Source organism: Eufriesea mexicana, unplaced genomic scaffold (genome assembly GCF_001483705.2).
Source record: "Eufriesea mexicana isolate 0111107269 unplaced genomic scaffold, ASM148370v2 scaffold1824, whole genome shotgun sequence".
NCBI classification, from domain to species: Eukaryota; Metazoa; Arthropoda; class Insecta; order Hymenoptera; family Apidae; genus Eufriesea; species Eufriesea mexicana.
The window spans coordinates 1,006,947-1,024,362 of NW_016909928.1; the positions used below are offsets into that span (position 1 = coordinate 1,006,947).

The following is a 17,416-nucleotide window of genomic DNA, read 5'->3' on the forward strand; positions in this document are numbered from 1 at the left end:
CGCCAGGCAATAAACGAAACGACACCATATGATTGGAAAGGATTTTGTAAACACGTAGAAACACTGGAACACGAATATTGGACGAAAGATGGAATAATAGAGGACGCAACTGAAGACCTAGAATTGGAAATACAAAGCAGCGAGTCGGATAAGAAATCAGACGACAATAGCTCATAGATTTATAAAGTAAAGAAGTACAAAGGTAATAATAATTGACATCATTCATGAAAATTGATTTAAAATTTAAGATGTATTTTTTATGATAAATTAATTATATAATTGCATCACACTAGATAACCGTTTAAGAAAATCACACGATACAACATAAATATAAAAAATATGTGTATAGTACATCACGTTTGCTGCATAATGCAATGAAAAGTTAATCGAGATGCTAATTAGTAATTAGTAATTGCAAATAATCACGTGTTCATCGGAAGAATCTGAAGTTAATATGCTTTTGGGATGAGTCTACGCTCTTGCGTCTATTTGTTGCGTCTGTCTCGCTTTGTCTCGTTGGTTCGTTCGCTTTCTTTGTCACATGGTGTTCTATGATCGGGCTAATAGGAAGGGATCAGTTCTATCAATAAGAGAAGCGTTTTACTCTACTTCTGCCATAATGTTAAAATGGTTTCTGTAAGTTTCTCAGATGACTTCTTTCCAGCAATGCATAGTAGTCACCCATCCGTCCACACGCACGCCAGGCATCGTCCTAAACGCCTAAGTCGAAGCCTAAGTTGCTGTTTATTATTCCCTTGCTAGAGTCCTTCGCTGCTCGCAACCCCCACAGTTATAAATCGATCAAAAATTAAATAATTTTCAAATGTAAATGGCTTTTAAGGGAAAGAATATATACTTAATAAGGGAGAATACGTATTTAACCCTTTGCACTCGACGATTTTCTGCCATAAAGTCGACGATAATTTTAAAACGTAGAATTATTTTATTTCGATGTTCCAAGCATCGTTGGATAGCTGTAAATTTGATATATTAATTAATATCCATCGTTAGACTCTGATTAAATGGCAACTGAGAGGCGCCTCCCGAGTGCAAAGGGTTAACATAGGTATTTATACAGCATTGATTTGTCCTTGATGTTTTACCCTTTGTAATGCAACGCGCAATTTTTATATTCAAATAATCGACCATTTGTGTAATCAAAATTCGTGTAATCGACGTTTATTGTAATACTAAAATTCATCCAAATAATTATTAATTCCCTGCACTACGATTTAATTATGAAATACTATTGAGTGGAAGAGCATTTGTAGAGGAGCATTTAATTTTAATTATCATTAATTTTAATTATTTGTAATTTTAAATGATAATTTGACATTTTAGAATGATAATACTTGATCGTTCGATGTGAATATATTTTTAATTGTAAATCGTGCTGTTTAGGGAACAATCAAATTTTAGTTTCGATATTTAATAATAAATAATATTAACGAACCTATAAGCAATAAAAATTTAAATTTCTTAAATAGCTAGTAATATTTTGTATTTTGTTACAACTTCTTTCAATTTTACTGCGTAGCGAACTTTGTTTTCGTCGAATATACTCATCGTGGCTTAAAAATAATTTAGCATACTGTTCTGAGGAATAATTGAGCATACGTTCGGAAGAAACTGTGGTATGTCCGCGTACTTTCATCAGAGAAAACGATATTTCGTATGAATCAACTTAATACTTGATACATAATACACCCTTTGTGGTCCAACATCGAGCTGAATTAAGTTCGTTCGACTTATTTCGATTTTAATATATGAAACTCTTTTGTGTTGTGACTTAATTTGAAGATGTACAGTCAGTGCAGATATGTTGTTGGTTAGAAAAATGTGAAAGAAGAATTAAACTTTGAATAGGATTTCGAAATATACAGTGTCCCAGATTTAACGTGCCAAACTAGGTCGGTACATTCTGCAGGTGCAAACAAAAAGAGAAACTTATATAAACAGGTTGTTTACCACTTTATTAGAAAATCCTAAACAAAACTTCAAAATTCTGACGTTACATTTCGTAATGGCCACCATTGTTAAGAATAAAAATTTTAGAGTGATTGAAAACAGAATTTGTCACTATACGAAGTTTATTTGTATTTTGATTCGTCACTGTAAATGAATAAATTTTTAGAATTAAATCTTTGCATCAATTTGTCACTCAAATCTGTAGTTATTGCATAAACTTTTCTCTTGAAAATTTGACACACGTGAAAATCTTACCTTTCCCATCCCTATCTCCAGATACTTGTTGAAGATTTTTATAGAAATGGATATTAATAGTTTCAACGAATTCAAATAGTAAATATCGATTACCATAAACACTATGAATAAACCGAACATCGATATTGCTGATCTATTTTCTGTTACTCTCCTTCAAATTTCGTGTTCTTATTTATTATTTTTCTAATTAAATTTTGAATAATCTATGTCTATACAGGTGTCCCAGCAGCGGTAGTACAACCGGGAAGGGGATGATTCTACATGCAAAAACGAATCGTAAAAGAAAGAATAAAATTTTTTGATTCCAAGCTTCGTTTTCAAGAAAATCGACTTTGAATATTCACCGAGTGCGCGTGCATTTAGCTATGGCTTATATGGGTTGACCATTAATATATGAGTATTTGCTGTGCAATCGAAGAGGGGTGATTCTACTTGAAAAAACAAATCGAAAATAAAGAATAAAATTTTTTCATTCGAAGCTTCGTTTTTGAGAAAATCGACTTTGAATATTCACCGAGTGCGCGGGCACTTAACTTAGCCAGTTAGACTAACTAAAGGCGGACGGACTATTAGTATACCAGCGTACCCAGTGAATATTCAAAGTCGATTTTCTCAAAAACGAAGCTTCGAATGAAAAAATTTTATTCTTTATTTTCGATTTGCTTTTTCACGTAGAATCATCCCTCTTTGATTGTACCACCGATAATGTATTGATAGTCCATATGTTTAAGCCAAAGCTAAGTGCACGTGTTCTCGATGAATATTCAAAGTCGATTTTCTCGACAACGAAGATTCGATTGAAAAAATTTTATTCTTTATTTTCGATTTGCTTTTTCACGTAGAATCATCCCTCTTTGATTGTACCACCGATAATGTATTGATAGTCCATATGTTTAAGCCAAAGCTAAGTGCACGTGTACTCGGTGAATATTCAAAGTCGATTTTCTCGATAACGAAGTTTCGAATGAAAAAATTTTATTCTTTTTTTTCGGTTTGCTTTTTCATGTAGAATTATCCTCTTCCAGGTTTTATTATCGTTGCTAGGACACCCTGTATAGCACTTTTTTCTCATTTAGATCTGTAGATTGATAGAGTTTGGCACCTTAAATTGGGGACACCCTGTATATTGGCTATGAACCTGTGAAGTAAAGTGTAGAATGTAATTTGAACCGCAAAGGATTAAAAATACTACCGTGACAGATTTGAAAAATCGATTTTTTTTTTTAATTTTCTCATAGTTGATAGATATTTCAAAATTCGAACATTTCTCGAAGTAGTAGCGATAAACGTGTGGACGAGTTGTGTCACATGAAAAGCTACCTTAAGATTTCGTTTACGTTATTCTCAAATTTACATTTTTCAATTTGGTGGTCACGAAATCTTCGGAACAATACATCCGATTTGCTTCGAATTTTACAGAGATATTCAGCATAGAATATTCTACAATGTAACCTGCGATTTCTTTAAATATGTTAATTATTTAATTTTTTTATATACGTTTAAAGTAGTTTTTTTTATATAAAAACAATTATTTTTTCTTCAAATTGCTACCATTTCTACAACCATTAAAATTTTCTGAATTCCGTTCCTCTGCATTTTAGATAACAACTTCTAATTGACGAATCAATTACATTTGGTTATTTTAGACACTCCAATTCTTGACAATTGTAACGATCAACAACCAATGTTCTTTCAGAAGAATAACTTCGCCATTTTGTACGGTTATTACTTAAAAAAAATTGTAAAACAAAGCTGAAATCTACGTTCATATTCGCTGATAACAATTACATTTTTCATTTAGTGATTACTTGTGAAAAGAATTTCCAAACTTAACCTATTTTCGCCTTCCTAATACATAATACACTAACTTAAAATACAATAACTTAATACATTATGTATTATTCGATGTCTGGAAATTCCAGCATTGCATTCGATACGTGCCATTACGTCAGCATTGTTGGAAAAATATTTGATATAGAATCATTGTTAACCATAACTTTCACGATGCATACTGTTCTATGCTAAAAATAAGATTTACCGTAATTTTAGAAAAGACATAATTCATGCGCTTCTAAAAGCTCGTACCAGCTAGCATATATGCATACTAAAACGTCATTAACTATAGCACGGAAAAACGAAGTTCCTTCGCTTGTTATTCTAAGTATGGAGAAGCATATAGCACGAAAGAAAGCAATGTTTAGAGTCGATGGTTAACATTTTGAATATTTACTAAGTCACGTTTTAAAATGATTTAATTTGCTTATCGCAGAGAAAAATATTCGAGAAAGATGTTATTCGTTTTTGGATAAAATATCGCGAGGGAAAGAATTTATATACCAAATGATTTAGTAACAGAAGAAATATGAGCAGCTTTTTGCTTTTACCGAGGGAAGGTTGGTAATAGTGTTCCATTTACCTTAGGGCAAATTTTAATTAACCGTTAAATATCCTAAGAGGTTTCGCAATTATCGGCATTAATTTTTGATACAAGACTGATAGAATATTTCGAAGAATTTTTTAACATTTTACGTGATACTTCATTTTTCTTTTATTTAAATCCTTATAAAAGCTATAGTTTGTTAACACTAGAACTACCGATCTTTAATGAGTACCTAAACATAGAGGTACAGATAATAGTAATTTTAGTGGTACGATTAAGATAAGTAAATATATTAATTACAGGTCTATCTCGATATGAGCCGACACTGGTTATTTTAAAAGCAGGTATATTTAATAATTGCAAAGAGGAAAATTCTGAGACCAGTCTTTTTGACTTTCTCAGTAGTTCTAACGTTGAAGTATAATATAGTATAATATAATGCAATATATTTTTTGAATATTGAAAATTGAGTAATGAAAAGGATTGTTTGTTGCCACTTTTTAACTGCTTTTTGTGCTGTTCAGAAATTTTTGAAATATTCTGTAATCTTTAAAATATTTTGCATGAAAAAGAAGTCAAATATAAATTTTTATGCAAATGAATAAAACGATACTTTCAAGAATCGTTTATCCTCAGAATAAATCGTACATTATTTTAGCACAATTTATCAGTGCAAATATATTTTTTAATTCGTTCTTGGTAATTTTTGAGTTTCATTTTGTTACCTCAAAAATATTTATAAATACTTGTTTTCCCTGTAAATGAAGATTAAATATTACGAATTAAACACCTCGATGAATTTATACCTTTTTCCCAGTACATCGTGAATTATATTACTTCATGTAATAAAGTATCATTTAAAACAGATCTAGATAGAATTTACTTCGACTGATATTTTAGAAATAATTATTTCAAATAACGTTAATCACTGTTTGAGATATTTTCAATTGGTGTTATATTTTATATTTGTTCAATTAAATAGTAAATCGAAGAATTGATTGTTCAGGGAAATAATATTTACCGTTTGATCGAAAAGTCGTTCCAGAAATAATATTCAGAATAAATATTGATAAGAAATATACATGGTAAAAAAGCAATTAGCAAATAATAAATAACCATTGCAAATAACAAATAATTTCTTTCACCAAGTGACAAAGAAATCATTCAATTACAAGTACGTTATTTTATTTTCCATTTAAGACACTACATGAAATATTTGCGTTATTTTAAAAAGAGAATATTTTTGAAATAACTTTAAAAACTAATTTTAAAATAATTAAGTTTGAAAATTTATTCGATGAAAAATAGATTGTTGAATAGAAAGTAAAAAAAGTTTATTTTAACGACTTAAAATAAATTATTTTCTTTTTCGATTTTTCAAAAAATGCTGTATTTTAGCATCAATAAGAAATATTGATCCAGGTACCGTGCAAAATGTCTCCTTGACATTCTCTTTACAAAAAACAAAATTTGAAAAAAGTTGCAGAATGTGTGGATCGATCTCAATGATATTGAACAACTTTTATTTGAACTTTTATTTGAACTTTTATTTGAACTTTTATTTGAATAGTATTGCCGTATTCGAGATATTTGCAAAAGTTGGTACTACTACATTGCACTCTGCTTCCTCCGATCCACGTTTCTTATCGATGCTAAAATATAGTATTTTTCTGAAAAAAAAAAAAAAAAAAAAAAAAATAAACAGATTTAGGACAAAACCACTAAGCTAAACTTTTACCAAACAAACAATAAGTACGCATTTGACACTTAATAGAAATATTATTTTTAATTATTCATAATTAAATTATTAAATTAAATTAATTCAATTAATTTAACCAATTTAATTTAATTACCGATCACAGTAGGTTTAATTATAATATCCATAAAGTTTATCAGATTTATAACAAAATCATAAAACCGTTTTTATAATTTTTTTTTTTAGATATGAAATACTTTTAGATATAAAATATAACTATAAATATAATATAAATATAACTTTTAGATATGAAATATAACTATAAATATAATATAAATATAACTTTTAGATATGAAGTAAAATTAACCAGAAAATATGGAAAATTTCCACGTAACGGGGTATTAATTTCGATGAATTTTGATATTTTGCGGAACAATTGATCCGGGGAGTCGAAACGATACATAGGAAAGGAACGCAAAGTACGTATAGCAAGAAACACGATAAACACAGGATATCCGAGAATAGAGCGTCGACTACTCTGGACGATATCTAAATATTTACTTAGATTGAAAATAGGTCGTTGAAGAATTGGAATTTTAGTTTGTAAAATCACTGCTTTTCCTCTTAGTAAAATCTAATTTTCGTCTGTCTTCTGTTTTCTTCCAAATCATGCAGATATTCGGATAAACAAAAGTATTAAATGTATTCATCCGCATTCCATGCTTGCCAGTCACGTGTGTTTTTCTTTCTTCTTCGATAGCTTCTTCTTACGTAGTTGCTAAACATTTAAAAAATTTCTGATAAAATTTGCTACGATGTGCGTGTAAAATTTAATATTGGAAAATATCAAGAGAGTTAAATTCGTGTTTAATCGGATGGAGAAAATATTTCATTTTTATATTCAAATATGTTACTGGCTGTGAAGTAGAATTCTACGATACTATTAATGATCGGTATGATCTTGTCGTAATTTCTTCGTGAATAATTCCAAAAATTTTTCCGCAAAATGTTTCTCTGAAAAAGATAAAAATAAAAAATTATTAATGAAAAAGTATTCGAGTAACGTGATGATAAAAGTAAACTTTCAATTTCGTATATCGTGATTCATTTTTATCAAATTTAAGGCTGTATTTAGTTAATCGGTATTTATTTTCAATATTAGGAATTTATTTCATTACGTTATTTTCGTTCTAGAAAGATATTATACGAAAAATCTTACATTTAGTATAATGTTATCCGTTAAAGTCACAAATCTTTTTATTAAGAGGTTACGTCAATTGGAGGTTAGTCGATCATCAACTGCCATGTTTGGAAAGAGTTTCAGGTGGTCATTTATACCAACATTTATATTCCAATACCAACTTTCAAACGAAAAAATCTAGTCAAGATATATTAAAATTTTTCATTTTTAGTTAATTATATTTTGTAAATTAATATACAACGATCATATATTTAATATCACAAAACTTAAGAAACATATATGGTGATCAAGAGAATACTACTTATATTCGTTTATAATATGTACTTAATTAGAACTTGATAATTTATAATAATATTAATAATTTATAATAATTAATAACATCTTTTACGTTATTATCGATATACTAAGTAATCAAGTTGTAAAAATATTCAATCACGCAGTATAAATTGTTATTTTTCTGCTATGGTAAATCGTTGTAAACTATAAAATTGACATGTATCGATTTGTCGATTTACGAACGAGAAGAAAGCAAGTAAATCAGAAAATTCGTGAAATTGTAAAATATCGGGTGTCCCAAAATTCACGTAAGATTTGAATTTTGCCGTAAAATTCAAAGTATTGACAACGAAAAAAAAGACAGCTGATAATTCAAGGTTATTAAAAATAGAGCACTATATGAAAGAACAATACATCTTCATTATTAAGCAATATTTACAATTTTTAATTAAAAACTTGTGTTTTCTATCAAAATTACTTCTTACGTGAATTTTTGGACACCAAATATAACCAAGATTACTTTCTCTACCATCATATTGAGTTTCAGTCGTGGAAAACAAACTAATTGAAAGAACAAAAAGAATAATTTAATGAACAACATTTTTTAAATATACGAGATTGTGGAAAACTGTTTCTGAAACTAGAACAAGTATTAAACAATTACAATACACATATTTGTTAGGTTATGAAAGAAAATGCTGTTTAAATTCTAGCAATAAAATGTATTGCTTCCAAAATTAAACAATTTTATTTAAAATAAATAATTAAATAATATAATAAATTTTAATGTAATAATAATTAAATTAAAATATATAAAAGAGTCAGAGTGTCACACATAAAAATCATAATTATGCAAGAAAATAGGAAACTGAAAATAAAAATAAACCATATCCATAGATTACATTTACATAGATTGTCGACAGAAAGGTACAGAACATAATTTTCGAATAAATTTATATTAATTCAAATAAGCATAATTATTAATTCAAGAATCCAGGAGAAAAATGTATCTAAAGACGGTATGTCGAGCATCAAAAAGTCATGAATATATGTATGTATGAGCGTCGAATACGTCATGGAATAACGTATTAGAATAAATGTAAGCTGAAGAATTTTGTTCGTAAAGGTCAAACGTGGTTGAGCAGCGTAATACATCTGACGATGAGTTCGCGAACAATTTCGTCCATTTCGATGAAAGAATATAACGTGAAACAAACGAAGAATTTGAAATAAAAGACTTAAAACTATTAATAAAACATAGAAATGGAAGTCTAATGCGTTTCGATCGCAGGTGTAGATGAAGTTTTAACCGTGCAAGCAAAAATAAATATTTACATATACTGCCATGAAAATTAATCAAAAATGTCATCGATGTGAATATACGTGACAGTTTTAAGTTTTACGAGGACAATAATCCAAACCAGGAATTCCAAATAATACGGTAGTATTCGTTATACAAATTTCCAGAAGTAATGCATTCTGCTTCTGAATCGTCGGATTTAAATTTCGATTGAAAATTTATGCGATCGATTAAATTACAATATTTTAAGAATATTCGTGAGAATAAGATTAAAATAACGTTTATTGCAAGAATAAACGTGTATTACTTAAAAACTAATTAATCTTTAAACTACAACGTTACAAACGAAAGATTTTTAATTTTTGATTAAAGATTCTCTGATTTGATACTATAGTTATAACTATAATTAAATAACTATAACTAAAATATAATTAACTAAATAACTAAATAATTATATTATAACTATAATTAAATAACTGTTATAACTTATAACTATGACTGTAAATAATTTTTCCTATTGAGTGTCCGATTTAAGTTGATCCAGTCGAATATCTTCGAAACTATTGATGATACTGAAAAATGATTCAAACATCAGACGTCACGGCGACGGAATTTGATGTTAGTAAGTTTTTCCTAGGTATAGAGGTCATATGAAGGTCAACTTCATTCTTTTAAACGCAATCATGTTTTTTCATATAGTTGTTGCTCCTTATACTCTATGTGAAAATACTAAACTACTTATGGTAGAAAATTATTATTTTCGAAGAAAGATATTTTTTAATGATTACTTTTTCAAAGAAAGAAGGAAATAGCTTTGAATATCACACACATAAAAATCATAATTATGCAAGAAAATAGGAAACTGAAAATAAAAATAAACCATATCCATAGATTACATTTACATAGATTGTCGACAGAAAGGTACAGAACATAATTTTCGAATAAATTTATATTAATTCAAATAAGCATAATTATTAATTCAAGAATCCAGGAGAAAAATGTATCTAAAGACGGTATGTCGAGCATCAAAAAGTCATGAATATATGTATGTATGAGCGTCGAATACGTCATGGAATAACGTATTAGAATAAATGTAAGCTGAAGAATTTTGTTCGTAAAGGTCAAACGTGGTTGAGCAGCGTAATACATCTGACGATGAGTTCGCGAACAATTTCGTCCATTTCGATGAAAGAATATAACGTGAAACAAACGAAGAATTTGAAATAAAAGACTTAAAACTATTAATAAAACATAGAAATGGAAGTCTAATGCATTTCGATCGCAGGTGTAGATGAAGTTTTAACCGTGCAAGCAAAAATAAATATTTACATATACTGCCATGAAAATTAATCAAAAATGTCATCGATGTGAATATACGTGACAGTTTTAAGTTTTACGAGGACAATAATCCAAACCAGGAATTCCAAATAATACGGTAGTATTCGTTATACAAATTTCCAGAAGTAATGCATTCTGCTTCTGAATCGTCGGATTTAAATTTCGATTGAAAATTTATGCGATCGATTAAATTACAATATTTTAAGAATATTCGTGAGAATAAGATTAAAATAACGTTTATTGCAAGAATAAACGTGTATTACTTAAAAACTAATTAATCTTTAAACTACACCGTTACAAACGAAAGATTTTTAATTTTTGATTAAAGATTCTCTGACTTGATACTATAGTTATAACTATAATTAAATAACTATAACTAAAATATAACTAACTAAATAACTAAATAATTATATTATAACTATAATTAAATAACTGTTATAACTTATAACTATGACTGTAAATAATTTTTCCTATTGAGTGTCCGATTTAAGTTGATCCAGTCGAATATCTTCGAAACTATTGATGATACTGAAAAATGATTCAAACATCAGACGTCACGGCGACGGAATTTGATGTTAGTAAGTTTTTCCTAGGTATAGAGGTCATATGAAGGTCAACTTCATTCTTTTAAACGCAATCATGTTTTTTCATATAGTTGTTGCTCCTTATACTCTATGTGAAAATACTAAACTACTTATGGTAGAAAATTATTATTTTCGAAGAAAGATATTTTTTAATGATTACTTTTTCAAAGAAAGAAGGAAATAGCTTTGAATATCAAGTGTGTTTCTTAATGAGCTAATTGTACTAGCGAATTTATACTAGCTCGTTATACTTTATATGAAAATAGTGAACTATCTGTGATAAAAAATTGTTACTTTTAAAGAAAAATATTTTAATTTTGATATCGAGTAATAGTATACGTATTTAAGTTGAAGGAGATAGCTTTGGACATTGAGTTTAAAATGTTACTAATATCACTAACCAATATTAACTTTAAAATATCTCCTAAACCCATGATTTTTCACAATAAATGACTTAGTGATTTTATGTAAGAAATCACGAGTTACATTGATTAGTACGTCAAAAAATATACGATTCTACCTGCAAAAATGAAGTTGACCATATGTTCTCTACCATGCATCCATCTAAAACAAAATCTGACATGAAATAAAATTTTGGTGTAAAACATCATTTACTACCATCAATAGCCTCAAAGATATTCAACTAGATCGACTTACACGAGACACCCTGTATATCTTCTTATTCCGTGTCTTCTGAGATTCAGACATAACCTACTTCATCTACCATGACTAATCATTTGACCGATTTTGTGCTGAAAAAGAAATATTATTTCTGCTAATCTCTTATGCGATTGTGGGGAAGCTGTTAGACAAAATTTATCGACAAAATGCTGCTACATATACATGCATAGAAATTTAATCTGTTCAAGTTTCGAATATTCTTTTCTGCATAAAATTTCCTCATTACTTGTTAAACATTTAGCAATAATTTCTCTAATTATTTAATAACAATCTGAATATTTATATTAAGAAAACATTATCATGTAACATTTTCGAAATTTATTTCGAAATTTAATTATAATAATATTCAAATATTTTTGGTTATAACAATATGAAGTTGTTACAAAAATCTGCGATTTCATTTTTCGATGTAGTAGACATTAAATACTCTCAGAATCAGAATTCAATGTACACTAGGAAAGCACAGTGTAAATCGAATGGAAAGACAGATTTAAAAAAGATAGGTTAAAAGCAGTGGTCATCGGTAGAGTCACGGTATGTAATTTTCTGCATCTCTACAGAAACTACATTTTTCATTGAAATTTTAAAGCCTACGTGACATCGAGGTTTCCCACAGTCGACGTGAGCAGCGTGAAGCAAGTGTTGGCTTACAAGTGCAAGGAGAATTCGACGGCACTCAAGATGAAGTCTATTAGATACATTTGGTGAGTCCATATAAGTTTCCGATTTATTTTCTCCCATTTTGTGCTATCTTTCGTCTGAAAACCGAGACTCTTAGTTTCCCCAGTAGCAGATCCGAGAGCTTGCTATTTCTCTGTTTGCCTTTTCCTTAGGATTCGGTAGCAATACACCCTTTGACACGTTAAGTGCCACGTCGGTCCCCGGGGACCGGCGCTAGACTTTCCGTTCAGGACTAGGACCACAAGGTGCTAGCTTTTGGTGTTAAATTCTTCGCCATCTTTGGATCTAACGTTTGGGAATTCCTGTTATAACAATTGGTACAGTATCTCCGAGATTTACGAACACTTCGCCCGTCGCTGGTGGCCCACTTGACGGTTGAGTTTGGGCCTGAACGGAACGACAAGCGAAACGGATTAGGCACTTAACGTATTAACCCTTTCGGTACTACTACCGCCCAATGGCGGCGGCCATGAAACGTTCTTCGGGTACTACCGTCGCCTATTGGCGGCATCTACGAAACGTTCTCCGGGTATTACCGTCGCCTATTGACACCATCCGCGAAATGTCACCGATGACTGTCGCGATCCGAATAAAAAGTTTAGTGTCAATCACGCTCGAAATTTCTATGAATACCTCAAAACACGATTTCTCGGCTTCCAGTGCAACCACTCTTGTGGAAAACTTCCTCGTACCACGAATGTATAATCGCGGTCAGCTCCTCCGTACCGAAAGGGTTAAACGTAAAAGCTAGAATTAAATGCATGAAAAATCAATAAAAATTTGTTCCGCTGTCGGAGAATATTTTTACTAATTGCCTTTATGAGTGTATACATTATCTTTTGTCAAGATTTTTAAGCGATTCTTGTTGATTAATCGCTACATCCATCCAAACGATAGTGAAAAATTGCGACAAGGGAAACGGTGCGTGTTTGCATTTAAAAGTGATATCTAAATTATTTGCGACGTTTGATGTCCGAATAAATGAAATGTAAATCGCGTCACCTTTTTCAGGCGAAAGCCACCTTACATTTGCATAAAATTGCTTTTTTCCCAGTCTTGCTTGGACACTTTGAATTTTAAATTAAAGATTCTGGACATAAAGAAACCCTTTCCATTACTAAACAACATAGTCCGGAGTATTACTGTAATATCCTATTCGTTTCTCAGAATTACAAAGAAGTTTCCGTATCAAAGCAAGATGAAACAACGATGATAATGTTGTGGACATCGGTTTATCCTTTTGCTAGCTTGACAGTTACAAATTGTCTTTATGTTGTTTAAGTATGCTGTTCGTGTTTATGCATTTTTCCGAGTGTATTCATTGGACACGGTGTATACAGTTGTAGTCTGATAACGTTTAAAAACAAAAGATGTTATTTAAAACGTTAGTGACGTGTTAATAATGTTACACACAGATGTACAATTGAAATTATGGTATTTTGTTATTCAGAGGCAATGTTCGACCAATACTTGATTATTTTTGTCCTTCGTGTTATCTTGATGACCTTGAAAGCTTTTCGTACGTAGGTACTTGCTTGTCGATTTAATTGCGACATTTTATGCAATTTAATTACGCTGTTTTCCTTTCCTTAAATACAGTGCCGTCTAAAGGTCTTCCTTGTTGGTGATATATACGATAGTTGCCAATTGAATATATTTTTAAAAATTTGCAAAGTTTCTACGTGTTACTACACGGAAATGAATCTTCATATATTTTGTTTATGCTACTCCACATATATATATGGTTTTCCCTGGTTCGCAAATCTCTTTAAAAATGAATAGAACCATAAAGTCAGAACGTGGAGGCAAGAGGAAACTAGAAACGAAAATTAACTTCTTGAAATACTGAAATCAAAATGAAAGAAAATATGAAATTATATAAATTATTAAAAATATTATGGAAAATATTTATTATTAAGTGGAATTATTGAAAGAATTGTCTTCTATATCATATATATAATTAATATTATATAAAATATTAATTATTTTCAAAATTTTGTTGTAATTATTATTAATATTCTTGGTTAATCAAGTTATTTTCAAAAAATACCGTGAAATTTTCTTCTATTCATTCATGGAAACAAAACATTTTGTAGATGGTGCAAGACTTTTTAACGTTACTGTACGTCAAATGCGAAAGGTTATAATAACACCTCGTTAGGTTTCATTTCAACGTTGGTGTAATTAAAGTGCTCTAAAAATAGAATTATAAATTTTTAACGCGAGTCAAATGAAAATTATAATTTTATTTTATAATTCTATCGCAATATAACGCAGTGAATGCAAAAAAAAACAAAAATATATTTCGATGAATAGTTTCAATTGAAATTTTATACAAATTTGATACTTAAAACAAAACATGAATTACAATTAAATATAGTGCGAACAACAATAATACCAATATTTTCAAATTTAGAATATAAATATTTTACGAAATAATAGCAATCAAAAATATTAAATTTCAATTTAATGTAATTAAAATTTTATGGATTAGAAATTTCCTTAAGTGTTAAACCACATTTTTTTGTGATTATGGTTGAAAAATCAGTTTTAGAATTATTATTTCAATTTATTAAAACATAATAGAAAAATAAAATAGTTACATTCATTTATAAAATACACATGATATATTATTTTATAAAATAAACCGATATACTTTTTCGAAAAAAATTGAGCATTGAAACATTAGCGAAACGCAATATTATTTGAGGTTATTTTGGAAAATGAATCAAGGTTTATGGTACTTGGAGCACCAAAGTATTTAATTACCATTGTTTAATTATGTTCAGAGAAAATTCTTGTCGCATTTATTTCTTTTATTTCATTATTTTGTACATTAATTGCCATAGTGCAGTATTGCAATCAGTATTAAAATATATTTAGAAAATATGCTAGACTTATTCTCGCATATTTTCGAAAAAATGTCCAATTTCAATAATTTGCAATATAACATATGCGTTTTTCAAAATTAATCATAAATACTATTTTAATTTTTATTTAAAATTTAAAGAAGATTAAATTAAATTAAAATTTAGATTTTATTTGAAATTTATTTAAAATTTATCGCTTAAATTAAAAGATTTACCTCTATTTTTATACGCGATTATGTAAGAAGTTAATTAACGTAACCATTTGTGTAATATTGGTCGATTATTGTAAATAAATTAAAAATGTGAAAACAATAAAAATTAGCATTTCCTAATTTTGCTTAATGCTATATTTTTGAAACGTTAAATTCATAGCATTTTAATATACGTATCGAGTAAAGTACCTAAAAATATTGCAATTTTAATTAGAAGAATTTAATCATTCATATTTTTAATTCGTATTCTTAAAAATGCATTTTTTCCCCATTATTTCTGCTTTTGACAGAAATTCTAACCTCTCATAACGTCGACATAGTATGATTATTCGTTACTCAGACTATTACGTGTTAACACCTTCCAATCGTTGCACGAGTACGTGCATGTTTAAACACGTTTTAAAACGATATGGCTTTAAATGCGGGAGTAATTACATTCGACCATTTAGAGGAAATTATAGTTAAAACGGTTAGGATCTTGTAACTAAGGGGTTCTGAAAATTAGTTCCGACGTATTGCCAGCGATACAACCTACTAACCTCGTTAACGAATCGCGTGCACCAATTAGTTCATGATCTAACGGTTTTAACTGCAATAACCATAGCAAAGAATACCACGAAGGACCGTAAGTTCCTTCGAAAATAATCGTATCGAATGTACCACAGAAAACATAAAGCACTTACCTATAAATATATACGTATACGTATATAATTTGTACATAACCTGTACAAATGTTGAATGGTATAAGTATCTGTGTAACGATATAATAAGATAAGGAAGTACGAAAACGTAAGGAAAGTAAGAAATCTGGAAGGGTTGATGATATTTGTTCACAGTGAGAGACAGGAAACAGAAAGATCACCGCGAGCAAATCCCGAGGATAAGTGAGAGGTGATAGAGGTGCGTTGAACGTGCGGCCATAATCGAAGAACTTCGCAGCGTTCACTCGACACTGAGGGCCTCTTGCGACTTGCGACTAAACTTCTTGCTTCGTCCTCTCCCGGCTTCGGCACCTTCGAGTTACTCTTTTCGATTAAGTTGGCTCGTCGTTTAATTTAGCCGCGGTTTACATCTCGTACCCCTCGACCAAGCTACTCGAAGGGTTTACTCTCGTTAGAAGCTTTCAAAGTTTCAAGGGATCAATAGCAAGTCGAGTTATTTCGGAGATTGTTTCTTCGTTGGAACAATACCGAGACTATTCGGCTCGCTAAAGCCGTTATAGCATCAATTCGTTAATCGGTTTACAACGTCGAATCACACTGGCATACGTGATAGTTCGGCGATTAGAAATATAACTTAATACCTTCTGATGCGCGATACCTAGAGAAAACACTTCCCACGGTTCTCGCGTTACGTTCTCGAGCAACTTTACGAACTCCGTAATTCTCCGAGTCGATTAAAGACTCGCTCGAATCAACGAAATTACCTTCAACCGTGAAAATCTTTTCTAAACCGACGCGAACTTTAACGTCTATGCATTCGTTTTGAAAAATAACCGGAAATATTTACCTTTTGTCGTACATAACCTCCAATTTATTGGTTAAATGATTTCCTTATCTCGAGAGTGAAACACGACGCGTGAAGGCTAACAAAGTGTAAATAAACGAATTAACGAGAAGTGTCTAGAAAACTTAAAGGAACGCATCTAACGTAATAGCGAAAGAATTATTGAAAGAGAAAACAGACGCGGCCTACTTGATAGAAAAATCATCTCCGGTGGCGGATAAAGAAAGGTAGTCGATCTCAACAACGAAGGAGATCGTAATAAGCGATAAAACTTATATCTATATATATATATATATGTAGGACGAATTGGAAAGGAAAAAAAGAAGGGATTTCGTTACCGATAAACGCAACCGTTTGTCGTTAACGAAAGCAGATTTTGTTTATAACTCGCAAGTGGATGTAGTGCTAGTAACCCTTTAGGAAGGCATTAAACGAATTAATTAGGATGATAAAGGTACGGTTTGAATT

General features: G+C 30.0%; 1 protein-coding gene across 1 annotated transcript in view; it reads left to right on the forward strand.

Moving 5' to 3' along the window:
• The window catches only part of LOC108549214 (uncharacterized), a 97,626-nt gene extending 80,591 nt beyond the window's left edge, over positions 1-17,035 (forward strand). Inside the window, exons 9-10 of the mRNA XM_017902498.1 lie at positions 12,269-12,383; positions 16,279-17,035. Of these exons, the coding sequence (XP_017757987.1) occupies positions 12,269-12,383; positions 16,279-16,330 (167 nt within the window). The 3' untranslated portion in view covers positions 16,331-17,035. The remainder of the gene's footprint in view (positions 1-12,268; positions 12,384-16,278) is intronic.
• The last annotated feature ends 381 nt before the right edge of the window (positions 17,036-17,416 follow it).